This window comes from Notechis scutatus, chromosome 1 (assembly GCF_049901735.1).
Source record: "Notechis scutatus isolate UNSWTSFEM ecotype Mainland chromosome 1, rNotScu1.2, whole genome shotgun sequence".
Classification (NCBI taxonomy): domain Eukaryota; kingdom Metazoa; phylum Chordata; class Lepidosauria; order Squamata; family Elapidae; genus Notechis; species Notechis scutatus.
Genome location: NC_142009.1, coordinates 217,332,430 through 217,350,374, shown reverse-complemented (window position 1 = coordinate 217,350,374; position 17,945 = coordinate 217,332,430). Strand labels below are relative to the sequence as shown.

The 17,945-nt window shown below is 36.6% G+C and overlaps 1 protein-coding gene across 5 annotated transcripts in view; it reads right to left on the bottom strand.

The window, feature by feature from the left end:
- The window catches only part of SEMA5B (semaphorin 5B), a 487,556-nt gene that overhangs the window by 186,318 nt on the left and 283,293 nt on the right, over window positions 1-17,945 (bottom strand). For all 5 annotated transcript variants that reach the window (XM_087950222.1, XM_087950223.1, XM_087950221.1 and 2 more), the window contains one exon: window positions 4,286-4,494. In XM_087950222.1, the coding sequence (XP_087806348.1) occupies window positions 4,286-4,442 (157 nt within the window). In that variant the 5' untranslated portion in view covers window positions 4,443-4,494. The remainder of the gene's footprint in view (window positions 1-4,285; window positions 4,495-17,945) is intronic.

The following is a 17,945-nucleotide window of genomic DNA, read 5'->3' as shown; positions in this document are numbered from 1 at the left end:
GGAATCTCCAGGTGGGCTCTTCCCCAGTGAAAATCTTCTGCCCAGGTAAAAAGTTACATATTCACCATTTGCTTTCAAATGGGAAGGTGTTTCTCTCACTTGGAATCTGGATAGGACACTACAAGGACTCTCTCTTCCCCAGGAATCAGAATTTAAAGAATTGCTTCAAAATTTTCCTTTCAACCAGGGCTACCTAGCCCAAGTGATTTTGGAGTACATGGTGCTGGATTACATACTCATAGCTAGAGAAATCAAGAATATAATTTTTATTTTTAATAAAAGCAATGAATCAGACTAAAAATTTAATGGCAACCAATTAACAAGGCTGACATCTGCATTTCAAACCTAGAACTCAACAATATGCTATATACTGACAGACATAGAAAAACAAAGATTAGAGCAAAGGTAGAATATCATCCAACTGAGCATCTTGTACTGAACACAAATTTCAAAATTCCTCACATTACTAAATTGAATATTCTTTCCCAGCTTTATATTCACTGGTTCCTACCCTTCTAGAGTTTCGTAGGCAATGGGCCTGAATCCTTAGATCCAGTCACATGGAATCTCTTCAGATATCTGCTTTACCGGGAGGCCCTCAGCCAAAAAGCTAGAGAAATAAAAATTCCTAACTTCTCCTACCCTTGAATCCCTACTCAGTAAATTACCAGGAGATGACTCCGAATTATTTTTTTTAATCGACAAGAAATTCATGAAAGGATTAGCAATACTCTCAGCTGCAGCACACGAAATGATGACATGTTGTGCATGATGATATAATGGCACTATCCTCTACAAATGGAGAATTTTATCTTAGTGGATAGATTTTTAAAAATGGAATAAATCTTCCAATCATTTCATATGCCAATTCAAGGGAGTTCGCTGTCTCCTGTAATCCTGCCACAAATAAGGCAATGACAACTGTATACCTCCTGAATGATATAAAAATATTAGAAAAATGTGGCTTTGATATTGTTAACAGATATATATTGAGTCTTTGGAGACAAGGACCTCAATCATGGGATTATGAGATTTATATAACAATTATTCTAATAGAGGAAGAAGTCTCACAAATCGTGGAAGAATCCAATATCTTAGCTAGATACAGATACTAAGATTTTGATGGCTACTCTGACATGCAGATTATAGAAGGTATTACTATCCATAATTCATGCAGCATAATCTGGATTTATAAAATGATGTGAAATACCTGATAACATTATATTATTGGTAGAAATCTTACCATTATATTTTAATTAACAATGAAACAGGTGTAAAGACTTTCTTAGATGTGAAGAAAATCTCTGAGATAGTGGTGTAAATTAGATTTTTTTATCATTATGGGGAAAATATCTATCAAATGTTATTATTTAGATACATTTATTATCTAATCCTTCTGCTCAGATGATTATCAATGGATTTCTGCAGTTAATTCCTTCAGCAACTTGTTGCAATTCTTCCAAGAAATGTCTAGGATTGTGAGAAAAGCACACCTAATATGTCACATAGATTCTATCATGAAAATACAGCAAATCAATGGTGGGATTCAAACATTTTTACTACCAGTTCTGTGTGTGTGATGTGGCTTGGTGGGTGTGGCTTGGTGGACATGTCAGGGGATGGATACTGTAAAATCTCCATTCCCATCCCACTCCAGGGGAAGGATACTGCAAAATATCCATTCTCTCCCCACCCCACTAACCTGCTTTCCATCTCCGTTCTCCTGTGCAGGGCAACAAAAGAAGACCCAGCCGATCAGCTGAGATTCAGGAGGCAGAGAATAGACGGGGGCGAGGCCAGTCAGAGGTGGTATTCCAAACTATTCAAAATTTCTGCTACCGGTTCTCCAGAACTGGTCAGAACCTGCTGAATACCACCTCGGCAGCAAAGAGCATGTAACTATGAAAGCTACAAATAGTTAAAACTTAACTGTGCCTGCATCCCATAAATAGTTCTAACAACCACTTTTAAAACTGCATGTGTTGCTTGTAGTGGTTTGTTTATGCATTTATTTTGAAGAAATTATCCACTTCCATTGGTACTCCAGATACCTAAAAAGTTATTTACAAAACATGCTCAATCCAACCAACAATAAATACAAAGCAGTACAGTGTTCACTGGAGCCATAAAATTAATACAAGTAAAAGGAGATCTGTTATAAATTAATCCTTTTAAGCCACATTGTTAATAGTCTTAGGATAACTCAAAGCTGACAAGACTTGCCTTTTGTTTCAACAAATGTATGGGTACATTTTTTGTTTAAAGAACCAGACATAGTTCCCCCCCCCTTACAATTAATATTACAATAAGTTATGCTTTTTACTCTTCCTTAATAAAGCACATGGTGTGACTTAACAAGCAGTTCTAAAAATCAAGTTTTCCTGGTTCCAGAAAATTAAAGTTAGGAACAAAATGTTATTATGCAGAAGCAAATGTGTCACTAATTTAATTTAATCCATTTAAGAACAATTAATAGAATAAAAGAACTAAAGGAAAAAGAAAAAGCTGCTGACATTTGTAAAATGCAAACAGTTCACATGCCAATAGGTAAGACTCAGATGTTTATCAAGATGTAAATTCTCATTCTCAAAAGACTGGGGGAAAATAAGTTACTTGTACTCAATAGAGGATCAAATAATCGCGGATATATTTGCATGTGTCAAGCAGAAAGCAAAATTAGCAATTCACTATTTGAGAAATTCATTTCAAAATGAATTTGTGGAAGTAACAATATCAGCATACTAAACAGATGAATATCACCAAAGGATAGGTTGCAACGTTTTATGAAATGAACGCCATGTTCAAGATGGTCATAAATTTACCTGTTACATAGCGAGTCCAAAAGAAAATGCCCTTTTATAAAATGCAAAGTGATCTATAAGATTTTTTGCACCATCCAAGAACTGTAGCTTGCCATTTAGGTAAAACTGATCGACGTTGATTTAGCAGCCTAAGTATGGGGTCTCTTTCTCTCGTTCCTTACAACAAAGAAGGAACAGTTTAGTTTTTTTGTAGCTGGTGAGAAAACATTTAAAGTACTTTATAGCTGGTGAAATTTAGGAAATATTATTTTTATGGTAACTTAAAACAGCGCCCTGCTGTCCTCCAGTTTATAACTGTTTCCTGACTCTATGTTCATTTTACCAAACAGCATCAGGTGCAAACCTCTTTGCTCACCCTAATTCTCTAACAATATTCTTTGCCACCACACTGGCTGATAAAATATACAAAGCAAGGCAAGCTTAAACTCTGGTAATTATATTGATAGGATCTAATAAGTGTTCAGTGTTCACCATAAAAAAGGTTTATCATTACCTTCTTTTAGGGTGTTTTTTCAACATTAAGGAATAGCTTATAGTCCTGGTGTTCTTCCTTTAAAATCCTAAATTCGTTTAGTTTTGTTTGGTAGACCAGATGACTAGGTACAATCAGATGCTCCACCACATATATACATCCATGCTTTAACTGTGATTTATACCTTGGCATCAGATTAACTTCAAGACGGTGTTCATTTGCTAGAATTGGCCCAATCAGTTTGATTTTCCCAAGAAAAGCAATTGGTAGTTCCTCACTTTTGGAAGGTGTGGGAGGCTGAGATTCGAAGACATCGCCCTTTGAAATGACTTTTCTCTAGACCTTAGCTGCTTTTTGGAGAATGCTTGGGATGGGACACCAGGTTTTGTGATGGCGAGAGAGGTTTTGTGATGGCGAGAGGGGAGAATTGTGTGTTTTTAAGATATTCATTTAAAACATGAAAATCTTAAAAACACATAATTCTTCCCCTTCCCTTTCTATCATCACAAAACCAGGTGTTCCATCCCAGACATTCAGCATAACTCTAGGTTATAAATTCACCTAGTGGCTTATTATGTTTGAGTGGCTTCTATACTCCTGCAGCACCGAGTCATGCAAGACTCTGGCAGGATAAAAAAGTATTACATAAACGAACCAACTTCATTGCAGAAATCATTTTAGCTCATTACTCTCTGTAGCAGAGACTGAAAGAGATCCAGATTTCATGAAGAGAAGCAGGAAAGCTAACTTTCTACAGCAAAATACAGATCCGAATGGTATAATTTTTGAAAGAGCAAGTCCTGCCCTTTTAGAACTGAAGAAGAAAATGGATGTAATAAAACAAGACAGAGTGTGCCACTCTGGCACTTCATTAGAAAATTGAATTGTAATTGAAATAACAGGAAAGGTTACTGAAGGTTGCAATCCAAAGTGACCTAAAACTGCCGCTTCTCAAACCAGGACAGAAGAATTAAAAAAGAAAGGTTTTCACCTTCGAAATAAATCATAGGGTGCTCTCTTCTGGAACACTGCTTCTCCTCATCTTCTTCAGCATAGTCAGGAATCCTGTGTGCCGCAGTGAGGTGAAATGTGAGAAGGAAAAGGCTCGCAAATGACAGTAGAACAGCTTTTAGTCCCGAAACAGCCATGATTGAAGATGTGCTGCAGATACGGCATCCAAATTAGGCCTCTTGAAGATACCTGAAACATTAAAGGGAAAAAAACAGGGCCTCTTACAAAAATGATACAAAATTAAATCGGCTTTACATCCTACATAGCCACTTCTCAGGAACATTAATGCTTTACAATGATATTCAAATTCTCAGTATAGTAAACGTTTAAAAAGCAGGCTGAAGATGAGGTACAAATGCTGTAAGCTGTCGCTTCCTGAAGTTTGATGAATGAAAAGTCTTACTTTTCAATGACTCTGTATTTTGCATTATTGTTATTTGTGCTTTAAAGTCTCTCTACTTTTTAACCTTATTTACATAAATAGCGTAGGTAAGCCTCTCAATGTTGGTTTCGATTGGAGCAACATACAAGCTGTGCAAACAAATAAATAAAACACAGTTAATTTGGGGATGAGGTGAAATATATTCACTTATTCTCTGGATTCAAATTCCAAGTTGCTTATTCATTCTGTCAAAAGTGTGATATTGCTGATAGAATATTCCACTTCCTCCCTTTCAAAACTCAGTATTTTGTATCCAGAAAAAAACAACACTCTATCCAAAGACAGCATATCTATTACTATATTCACTGCAGTGTAGAATATTTGTAAGATAATTTCAGTTACTGAAGCGCTATCAAATGTGGTTTTCCTGTAAGTGATGAGCCAAACATTTCTCTATTTTAAACTCATTCCCTCATCTTTTTATAACAAAAGGGAAAAACAGAAAAACTACTTTTGGTTTAGCAGTTAAGACTAGAAACCAGGATCTGAATTCCAGTTCCAACTTAAGGCATGAAAACTGTTGGGTGACTTTGGGCCAATCTCTCAGCTTACCTCACCTTGTTGTGGGGAAAATAAGAAGATGTATCAGTATCAGTTATGTTCACCATCTTGAGTTATTTATAAAAATAATAAGGCAGGATAAACATAAATCTGTATCTGTTATTTACAACAGTATATTAATGAATGTTATTTAGCAGCAGAAGAGTATTGAGGTCACCATTTGTGACCATCTAAGATACTTCCTTATGGAATTTTTAAGGATACCAGCACTTTTCACCCAGTATCAAGGACTCTAAAAATAATCTTCACTTGAATACTATCCAGGTTTTTAAAGACAATACCGGTAATTGCATGAAGACCCACTGTGGAGATTAGTGCAATTTATCTTGCAAAGTCTAGAGTTTGAGGGACTAATGCAGAAAATCAAAGGCCTATGTACAATATGAATATCCTGCCCTCACAACAGGAATCCTGCAAAGAGACAGCCATGATGGCAATTGGCAGTTTTGTCCATCAGGACAATGCGCTGTCAGCATGGAAACTGTTGTAATACTCAGGACTTTTAAGTGAAGGTTGCTAAAATAACAATGGCTTCTATGAGGTAAGTGTTGGCAAACTGATTTAAAACATGCATATAAGTGCCAGTGATGCAAGATAACATTCAGACAAAACAGTCATAAAGCAATCAACACCATTCAAACATGTCATCAGTAATGTCACAGGTGCTACCCAGTGGTATTAGTAACATATATACAAGGGTATTCATCCACTGCATGAATAGGATGGCTAACTGAGAAAGGAAAAAAGAGAAAGATTTCATATCAGTTTTGCTAATAAAGAATGCCGAGAAATGGAAAATACAATCTCTCTGGATATCACCTTGTTCATTACAAGGGAGATCATTCAATCCACCATCAGGTTCTCACTTACTGTTCCAATCACAAATTATCTGGAAAAACATTCAAACTTTAATTAATCATATGCATCAAGTTTATACATCAATTAATTTAGAACAGGGCTTGATTTGAAAATAGAAATATAGCTTATCATGTTGGACGAATATAGCCAATAGTGATTTACTAAAACTATGGTTAAGCAAATTGGAATTTTCCTTAATATGAAGTCTGAACCATTATTCAATTTAACAAACTTAGCTGTGATCTACCTATTGTGATCTACAACACTACCTACTAAGCCAAAAAGACCAATAAAAGTGATAAAATTTATACAATATTCATCTGAATATATGTGCCAGTAACAATTAGATTTCTTTTTAAAAGGCAACAAGAAATGATACTTCAGTTTTGCCATATATTCCAAATGACTTTTGCTTTTTCATTAAAAAAATTCCTATCCCTGGAGATTGTTCACCTTACTGTTATAATTATCATCATTTTGCTTTAAATAGAATTTAAAGGTGGGGAGTAACTTAGGTTATTCAAATTTTGTCCACACACCTTAATCAATGAGAAGATGTTCTCCATGTGAAGCTCTGCTGCCTCCGAAAGCGGTATTAAAGAAAATGCCTATATAACAAGGCACCAGAAGAATTCAAGTCTGATGCTACCAACCACTAAAATTAAGGCAAGGAATTCCTGTGGTTTGCAGTGGGTTGCAAAGCAAGGGAGAGCAACTGTAAAATAATGGCAGTATAATAAAAAGCATCCATGAAAGAGACCTAAAACAAGACGGATCGATGACATCAGCAAATGTGGGCCCAACTGGCAAAAGAAAGCTCAGGACCATATTGGTTAGAAACATGCAGAACAGGCCATCATCTTGCAGGGGATAGACAATGGCTAAAATGATGATGAATGATGATAAGGTAATAACTTGCCATCATAAGCCATCTTGACGTTTTGCTCTACTTCCAAACAGTCTAAGAACAAAGCAGGGGAAAATTGCAGGGAAAATAGGAGAAGGAAGCAGTATTGGGTATGTACATCGTCTTGAGTTATTTATAAAACAATAAAGCTGAGATAAAAATCTAATAAATAAATAAATACTCTGATCAATATAAAGATAGAGAAAAGTCAGAATGGCAAGACAAAAATGTATAGCCAAGCTAATTACCTGTTTATTTTTTTCTATATTAATTATGATCCCTTTCAGGTATGATTGAGAGCTAAACCCACCCTACAAAACCATCACTCCCATTTGCAAAAATAGGAGAACAATTAATTGCCTTATTTTCAAGCATTATTCTTTATTTTTAGAATGTTCAATCTCCTACTATTACAATAGTACCATGAATTTTGACTTTCACATACCATTTTGAAGACATATTTCCTCACCTTATTTTTTTAATCACACATCTGCTCTTCTTCATTTCCTTTCTTATATTCTTTTTATTTGCCCACAGTTATATTTATTTTAGGTAGATCTTATGAAAAATAGTCTATTTAATGTATATTGTACATGCAAGATGTTCCCTTTTATTCCCAATAGAAATAACAGACATACTTACTTATTTTTAACATACTTATGTTTACCAATAAATAAATGTCCAATTATATCCAAAAGTTTAACTAGTGGAAAACATAAAAGTTTTCACTCATTATTAAGCACATTGAATATTTTAAACCACTAATTATCAACTCAGCATTCCCTTTAATTTTCCTTCTTAATCAACACCACCACTTGTATAGATATTATTGTCATTAATTTAATTAAGGATCTATAGTTCCTTCTGAAGCAACTTTTAATGCTAATTTCTTGTATTCTTTTTAATTATTTATTTTATCTCAAACACAGAGTATCTGTATCTCATTTTTTTAATGTTAGGTTTTTGTAATCTGGGGCTGTCAAGTTTTCTTTATAATTTGTGATCTTGTACAATAGAATTTTATTCTCTATATAATTTTCTCATTCTCTCTGGAAAGAGTCTTTTTTCCCCCCATTTTGCAAACAATATCCAAACTATGTATTAATTAATTCTATCCATCTTAAAAATATAATTACAATGATCTTTAAATACTGTTCATCTATTCAGCCTTTTTCATAAAAGAACTGTAATGTTAATGGCTAGTATATGACAAATAATTTTATAAGCTTAATTATATTAATCTGAACCTGCTTTAATATATCTTTCCAACTTTACCAAAATGCTTAGATGCCTGGAGTGTGAAATCAGGATCAAATATCCAACCCAGCCAGGATCAAATATCCAACCACTTACGTTAATTCAACAAGAAAGCATAGCTTATTTATTTTAAACAACATTTTTGAAAAATATTTCTATAAAAAAGTCAAATCTCTTCTCCCTTCAAGCCAAGGGCATGCCTGAATCCCAACAAAAGACTTATGGAAGACAAAAGCTGTTCCAGTCCAAACAACAGAAAAGGTTACTTCTACTTTTCTCTTATTGCCATACCTTATTTCTGTGCTATCATCAGGACAGACTGAAGAGAAATATACTGTAAAAGCATTCACACATTGGATTCCGCGGATTGCACAAAATATTTGTTCCCATGGGAAACAGACACATCTAGCCCAAGACCATATTAATTCCTCAAACCTCAGAGAGTGATAACCGATCCTTCCTTTCATACACAAAACATTAAAATATTGCAAAATATTGTAAAAAGATGATTTACTTTGCTATTAATATAATTACATTCACTAATTCTCCACCAAAGTTAGTAATTCTCTCCTTTAGGACTTTGAAATTACACCAGAACACTACTCTTTCTACTTTATTTTTGTTTTAATCAATGAATGGCACTAAGTTCAGCATCTTTGGTGTTCTCAGGATTCAAAGAAAGGAAACAACATATCCCTAAAGCATTAACTTCAGGAGATTGTGGATATGAACAATGACACACTGCTGTTCTGCGGGCTCCCTGTCAAGATTCTATAGCCCACAACTTGCCAGGTCACATTGTCGTCGCGTGACATTTCACGACGTTTTCTCATTCACGTAGCTGGGGTGGGCGTGGCCTGTGTGTGACGCATCCGGCCCACTGGCCACCAGTTTGACACCCCTAGTATAGTCCATGTGTTCATTAATAATGCAGAAAGGCTAAATAAGTAATATGTTTCTGCTAACCACCATGTTTCCTTCAAGAAGCATTCCTTTAATGAGAAAAAAATCTTTATTTAAAATTAAGTTCGTGTTCTTGGGTTCAAAACATGAAGATAGGACTGTTTAATTGTCTGGTTCTGAACAACAGTTTTTGAATATGGCAGTAATTCTTTCAGGAAAGTGATTAGGTCCAACCTGCAGGTACAAACTCTTGCTATATTTTACAAAATGAATTAATAACGATGCAGAAATTAGTTGTCAAGCAAATTCAGGTGGGACTACTTTTACCAGTGAAATTGATCCCTGACACAATTATGTTATGAAAAGAGTTGTTCCTCTCTACTACTCAGGGCAAGCTGAATTTTCTGGAGATTGACAAGAATTCATAGCTAGAGCTTGAAATCATGTCCTTTCGGGTTTTTTTTTTAAATGCTCACAGTTGAAAAAGGACCATATTCAGAAACTGCTGTGCTGCTCATAAACGACATCAACACAGAATCAAAAGGGGACATTTGAACCATCAAGATTAACTCCCTAGTGACGTGTGCCATCTGCAGCCTTCAATCAAAGTCCTCATGCTTAGTAATCCAGAGAAGCAGTGAGGATAAATCAATGCTTTGTCAATGCAAGGCTCAAGGCAATGAAATTCTAAAATGCAAAACATGAATACTGTATAACTATAAAAAAATATATTAGATAAATATGGAAATTCTATAGGGTTTCTTTAGGGAGAGGGGGAAGTGGCTGAAACACAATGCCTCATTTAAATGCTCCTCAAAGTACAAGACTGTTTTAATGTGAAAAATCAACTAAGAATCTTGGAGATGATTAAGCAAAAAGTGTTGACAAATCATGTCTGTTTACTGTACTTCAAGTCTTCCATTTCAACATTCAAGAACCAGGAATTATTCTGCAGATCAACTTACACTAAGGAGCCATGATGGTGCAGTGATTAGAATGCAGTATTGCAGGCTGACTCTGCCCACTGCCAGGAGTTTGATCCTGACTGGCTCAAGGTTGACTCGGCCTTCCATTTTTCCGAGGTTGGTAAAAGGAGGACGCAGATTGTTGGGCAATTACACTGACAATGTAAACCACTCAGAGTGTTATAAGGCATTATGAAGTGGTATATAGGTCTAAGTGCTATTGCTACACTAGCAGTACTTCATTTGTTAAGCTGTTTGAGGGCTACTTTCTATCTGAAGACTCACTTTTTGGAAGAATAGCTAGTCCAAATCCAGTTTAACAGTAAGAATGGCCCATTAAGGGGGGAGGACTTTGAAGTTATCCCAGAAGCAGCCTGAGAAGTCAGGGACATAGTTACTTTGTCAGTCTCCCATACCACATTTCTATTTCAATTATATTAATCATTTCTAAATTTGCATAAATACAAAAACACACACATGCCAAACACGTATAAACTGGGCTATTCTATGTGGCAGCCTGAAACATTTTGCCTCTTATGCTGGAAATAAAGCTAGGTTTTTTTTAAAGTCATTGTCCATATTTCAAGCTATGTTAACAATACAGCTTTCTGTATAGTCAGGGGCTTCCACAGAGCCCAATACTGGACTCACCTGCTTCTTTACACAATCCACCCATGCCAGGAAAACAAACACCAATCAATTCCCTTTCTATGGGTAGATCCATGAAGATATGCAATTTCCATTTATATGAGCAAGCAATATCTAGTGGTCATAGAATCATACAGCTGGAAGGGTCCTTAAAAGGCATCTCATCCATTCTTCTACTCAGGGCAGGTGTTGTTTGCTCATTATGAGCATTTTACTGGTAGACCAAAGAGGGAGAAAAATACACCCTAATATCACAATTTTTGTCATTTTGTCAACACCTATTTTTCAACACCTATCTACAAGACTGTCCCATTCATTTCATCAGAGCCCCTCTATATATACAGATCTGATTCCTTCATTGAAATAGAGCAAAGCTAATGTCAACTCATAAAACATTTTGTATACATGTCTTATAGTTGACAACAGAAAGAAGGGGGGAGTTTCAAAGAGCAGGCAGCAGTGTGGAATCGAAAGCACATTCCATTCATATTTTCTTCAAAGACTGATTAGATGACTGAAGCTTCTGCCATGCAAAAATCTAGTTGGAAAGCATGATTGATGATTCTTGGCTATGGATGTTTTTCGTTGGATGATACACTCAAGAGGGTTGGGGGGAAAAGCAGGATCAAGGGTGACAGTGAATTACATATCTCAGAGTTGGCTACGCCTAGGTTAATGCTGGACATAGAACATAGAATTTAATTGGAGTAACTGCCGGAATCCTGACAGCTAACAAATTAGAATTTTGTCTGTATAGGTAACATTTTAATTGCTAGGATTGAAGAAGTTTTCTTTAAATGAACAAAACCCCCATCAAGAATATTTGGCATTCACAGAGAAGTAATTAGAAGATTTTTTTAAAAAAGAAATTGTTTCAGCTGACTCTTATGAGCTTTGAATCACCATTTCGCATGCAGAATAGTAATTCTCCTGTCCTTTTCCAATACACCTATCAGTTTCCTTTAAACAAATTCTACTTAACAATGATGAATAAAACAATAGGATAGGAAGATGTTAACCATAATTGGAAAGTGCTCCATTTTGAAATGGAGAGAGAGGGAAAGAAGGAAAGGAAGGATAAAGATTAGCAAAAAAGGATGCTTTGTGTGGTTCACTGAACAAACGTTTTAAATCCAGACATTAAAGCTAAATATATTTGGACAAATGGATAGAATGAAATGGACTATTTTTTTAAAAAAAACTTTCATTGCCTGAATAAATATGAAGAAATACAAATGTTATAAAACCTGACAGGTTTGTCATGCTGCAGTGACAGACTAACCTAGAAAACTGAACAGGATTTTTTTATTTTTAAAAAACCTTCTCTTAATAAAAGAAATAGACCACGGGTATGGGTTGTTGGTCTGTCCATTTGTCACCAATTGAGATGTTCTTCTGCTCCTCCAGTCAGTTCTTTTCAAAGCTATATTGTAAAACAAAAGCAAAGACAGAAAAAAAGAGCCCTTCTTCTTACCAACTATGGCAAATATAATGCATTCACCCCAAGTTAGTTTTATCTTCTGAAAAGTTGATTTGTCTTGCTACATAGAAGAATTATAAGACATAAAGTTCCAAAGTAGAGAGGTGGAAAACTTTCAATGCATGAATCACACTATCCACAGAACAGCTAGCTTCATGACCTTTGTGTACCAAAACACACAAGTTCTGGGCAGAAGCATTTGGGAAACGCAGAAAAAAGCCAAGTGCAATGCTCTCTTAAGGGGATACTGGAAGTCCTTGACTTATGACCACAGTTCAGCCCAAAATTTCTCTTGCTAAGTGAGACATTTGTTAAGTGAATTTTACAACTTTTCTTGCCAATGTTCCAAATTTCACTCATGTGAATGGGTGAGCGGTTTGGTGTAGTGGTTCAGATGCTAGTTCAAAAATGAGGACACTGGGACCCCCAGGCCTCCCTAAGTCATGGGTGATTTGGGGCCAGTCTCTTTCTCTCAGTCCAACAAAACAACAACAACAACAATTGTTGTGGGGAGAATAGGAGGAAGGAGTTATTAGATATGTTCGGTGGCTATATAAAGATAAGAATCTAATAACAACAGGCCATCAAAGCTTCCAAAAAACAATGTACCAGTATTTGTTTCAGGTTTAAAGCAATACACATTTGCATTTTCTGCACATTCCTACACCAAATACATCAATTTCATGTATTTATTTATTAAATTTATATGCTGCCCATCTCCCTGATAATGTGACTCTGAGCGGCAATTATATTTATAGCACCAAAAACTGTAATCTTGAATGTGAGCGGATAACTGTATCTTTAAGTCAGTTACTGGGTAGGGTTGTCAGATACCCAAGCAGAATCTGGATTATGAACGTGAGGAGTCCAAAGGAAAACGTAACATACTCTACTCATAATTCTTTGCTGAGGAACAAGATAAAAATACCTTTAGTTCTCCATTAAGTTTTAAAATAGGGCTCCCCAAACCCAGGGCCACGGCCCATTTTTAATCAGGCCGCCCAAGTGGCAGGCAAGCACATGGAACCATCCCCTCTACCCCCCTGTCAATCTGCCAAGCTGGAAATGTTGGGGACCACCATTTTAAACGCTCTGCAGTATATTAAGAATGAAAAATATCACCTCATCCATAACACAGGTCCAATATTTACATTTTGTAGTGCAGAAACCACAACATCATAACAATTTCACATACTCATGGAGTAATGTATGATACCCTAAAATCATGTTGAACTTCCTCTAATGCTGCTCTTAGGGATTTCTTTTTTTTTTTTTCCAGATGGTCTCATTACTCTATGACAGCCTATAACAGTCTTTGCAAGGACCTTGGAGACATCTTATTTTCCTAATCTCAAATAAAGGCTCCAAAATATAAGCACTCCTTCTCGGGAGAAGTTTGGCCATTTTTCACTTTACTGATCACTGTTCCCAGTGAGTTTTTCATCCACCATATATGCTGTGCAGAAACTTTTTTTTATTATAACCATGACCCTTTCTTGTGTGAATGTTAAACTGATGCAGGTATGAGTTTTACTATGTGTTTTATTTAAATATGCAGTTTTTAGTTAAATATGCAGTTTCAGTGTAAGATACCCTCGGTATATTTACAACTGATGAATGCAGAATGTTATTGTTCCTGACAGCTAGGAGAATAGCATCTCTAGCAAACCATGATGACATCAGAATGACAACACTGGCATGGTGAAGCAATCACACCAATACCATTTGTGCTTCAGGTATCAGTTGCAACAAAATGGCAGCAAATGCACAATGTCGTCATCATATGCTGACTCTGTAAACTGCTTAGAGAGGGTTGTAAAGCACTATAAAGCGGTACATAAGTCTAAGTACTATTGCTATTTGACTGATCTTTCCCTCGATGGATGCCTTTGAATATATTGAATATGCCTTCCTAATTAAAAGCAAACTTCATCCCCTCATCCCATCCTACACATTCCAATTTTTCCTTTTTTTAAAATTTTGTTATAAAATTTTATTTAGTTTTCAAAATTTAAAAACATAAAATAAAACTTTATACATCATTATATCAACATCAAGACATCTTTTACATTTCTTTATCATCTTTCTATATACACATTTCTTTCATTATACAATTTCAACTTAATAAATAAATATAGATAGATATGAATATAGATATAAGTATTTATATAGTTTCTTATTCTTTACCTAATTGTCATTTTGATTTCTTTTTATTCTTAAACCATTCATACCAGGCATCTCAGACAGTATAATATATCGACTCTTCTTTGTCTCTTAATTTCATTGTTAGTCTGTTCATCTCTGCACAGTCTAAATTTTTTTTTTTTTTTATAACAATATCCTCTGATGGTACATTTTCCTGCTTCCAAAATTGTGCATAGGAAATCCTAGCAGCTGTTTTTCAATCCAACACTGAGAACAAGTTGGAAATCACTCAGCACTAACTATGAGTTTTTAAACCAGGTCTAAAATACATCAATAAAAGTTTAATATTTTATTCTTCACAGACTCTGATCAAAATCAAAAATTCAATGCTTCTGGTTTACCCTCAAACAACTGGCATATTGCATCAGTGATTTTTGCTACTACTAATAAACAAGATGCATTGAAAATTTAATGCAAGAACACACCCCAAAGGTAACAAGTCTAATAGTGGTAAATCCACTTCAATATTAGCTTTTAGTTATAAGGTTGTTGACATGTTATGAACCATCATTTTTCTTATTACTCCACCAAAATGTAACATTCATTGTGAATAAGGATAGGTTTATTTCCCATTGCAGATTTCTAGCAAACTTCATCTAGCACTATGAAGTTATTTTTCTGAATTATTATATTTAATCAGGAGCTATGAGTCATTTTTATTATCAAATGTTATGGGATAAACAGATATCCAAGTAGATTCAAAGTCTTGCTTACTTGCTGGGCTAGGTGAAAGGTCTTGCTTTTATTTTGCTTCTGAAATAATTATCTTTGCTCCAAAACCCAACTACATATTGCTGGCTTCTGAGCCATGGTGGCGCAGTGGTTAGAATGCAATACTGCAGGCTAACTCACTGCTCACTACCAGGAGTTCGATCCCGACTGGCTTGAGGTTGACATAGCGTTCCATCCTTCCGAGGTTGGTGAACTGAGAACCCAGGTTGTTTGAGGCAATATAATGACTCTGTAAATCACTTAGAGAGAACTGCAAAGCCCTATGAAGGGGTATATAAGTGTAAGTGCTATTGCTCTTCTGAAAAGCAAAATCAATGGTGAAGCTGGAACAAATAGCAACCACATGATATCCTCGCTTAACATCCTGCAGTGATTCACTTAACAATGGCAATCGGGAGTGCCAGAACTGCCATTGCTAAACAGCACAGTATCATGATTTCATGCTTTATGACCATATAGCTTAGTGATGGTAATTTCAGTCCCAATTGCTATAGTTAACTGAGGATTGCCTTTAACAGCAGTCTAAAATACATATATTTCTCATGATGGTAGGGAAAACTGTGAACAGGTAAACTATATACCTGTGAGGGCAACCTCTGGCATGTGTGCCAGAGGTGGCACGCAGAGCCCTCTCTGTGGACACGTACACCATCGCCAGCTGCTCTTCTAGTTTCTAGCCAGCTGGCCTTTGCAGGCTCTGGAGCACCAGAAAACAGCCCGAAAATCAGCCCCAAAACAGGCTGTTTTTCAAGCCGTTTTGGGGGCTTTTTTAGGCCATTTTTCAGACCACTTTTGGACTGTTTGCGGGGCCAAAAATGATCTGAAATTGGCCTGGGAACACCCTGAAAATCCCCCCCAAAACACCCTGAAAAGAGGACTGAAAATGGCCAAAAACAGCCCCCCAAATGACCAAAAACGCCCAAAAGACAGGTCTGCATGCACCAGCCAGCTGGTCTTAGGCTTTCCAGTACTCTGACACACACGTCTGTATGTGCACGCACACGCGTTCTGGTTTGGGCACTCGATGCCGAAAAGGTTCTCCATCACTGCTATATACTAATCTGTAGCTTTATGGACTATAATTTTTTCCAAATAAATAACGTCTTCAGGAAGAAGACAACCCAATAATAATTAGAGTATGACCATCTTAAATCCACTGCTTATAAGATACATATACATAGTCTGAGTTCAACTATTGTGGTAATCAACACATGGCTTGCCTGTGATTTAGTAACCAGGCCACCGTGAATTTCAAACTCCAATTTGTGGCTTATCATGATATGTTAAGCAAAGCAACTGGAACTTACTGAACAAGCTAAAGTTTTAAGTAAACCACAGCTTGGGATGGTGTCATAATTCTATATTCAACCATGTCATTCCATTAGTAGTCCAAGCTCCTACTTACATAGGGCAGCCACAGCCAATTTTCAAGAGTTGTCCTTTTTGCCTCGTTAATAATAGTAGCCTCATTAATAAGTGGAACACTACAGGAGTGCTTGGGTGACAAGCAGCAGAAGGGGAGGATAGAATGGAAAGAGCCAGCACAGACATGTTACTTGCTGGACTCCACATCAGCATAGGAAACATCTAGTCCTTAATTAGCAGAGAAGAGATTTCTCACCTTCTGGATAATATACATAATATCTATCACTTGGAAAGGTCACAAGTGAAAGATTACCCAGCACTGCATAACTCCTTTTCTTTCACAGTATTAAGATAGCAGCTTCTGCCAGTCACAGTCTTCTTTGACCTATTTTGCATACCCAAGAATCCAGCAAGTGAACAATATATTTCCTGTGTCATCCTGCAACACACAATCACTGCAATTGAAAAGATTTGATGAGGGTATCTTTACCTTTTTTCCCCCCCAGCAACAAACCTGAGATACAATTTCTCGAGACCGGTACAATGCTATAAATAAGGCTTTCTCCATTAACAGCATGAATGGATCAATTACAATGGTTTTGCATGAAAAACCTGATGGTTGATCAAGAATTTCACAAAAGAATGTTAATGTTCCTTGAGGATTGGAAGTTTCTCTCTTCATCCATTGGAAAGTAATACTTATTGGCTAATAGGAAAGATTAAATTAACAGTGTGCAGCTGCAGTCTGGAAATTGGGCAGAAGGATCTAGGTCAGTGGTGGCTAACCTTTTTGGGCTCCTGTGCCAAAAATTGTGCGTGTGCTTGCACGCTCGCACTTGTGTGCCAGCACCCAGAACGCAATGCGCACCCCCCACACCCCCTACACATGCGTGCGTAATCCTCACCCACGCACCCCCACTGCTCCCTTACCTGTACTGCATCTCACAGCTAGTTTGAGGCCTTTTTTGGCCTCCCAAAGGCTTGAAGAAGGCTTCTGCAGGCTTCTGCAGGCTTTGCAGGCCAAAAACTAGACCCGTTTTTGTCACTTCCGGTATTTTTGGAAAAACAGGAAGTGATGAAATGGGGCTAGTTTTCAGCCTGCAAAGCCTGCAGAAGCCTTCTTCAAGCCTTTGGGAAGCCGAAAAAGGCCTCAAACTGGCCGAAAATCAGCTGTGAGGCACATGCATGCCAAGTGAGGTAAGTTTGCTTGCAGCTCGCGTGCTGGCACAAATGGCTCTGCGTGCCACCTGTGGCACGTGGGCCATACGTTCGCCATCACGGATCTAGGTGGACAAAGCTAACTAGGTCACTCCTGAA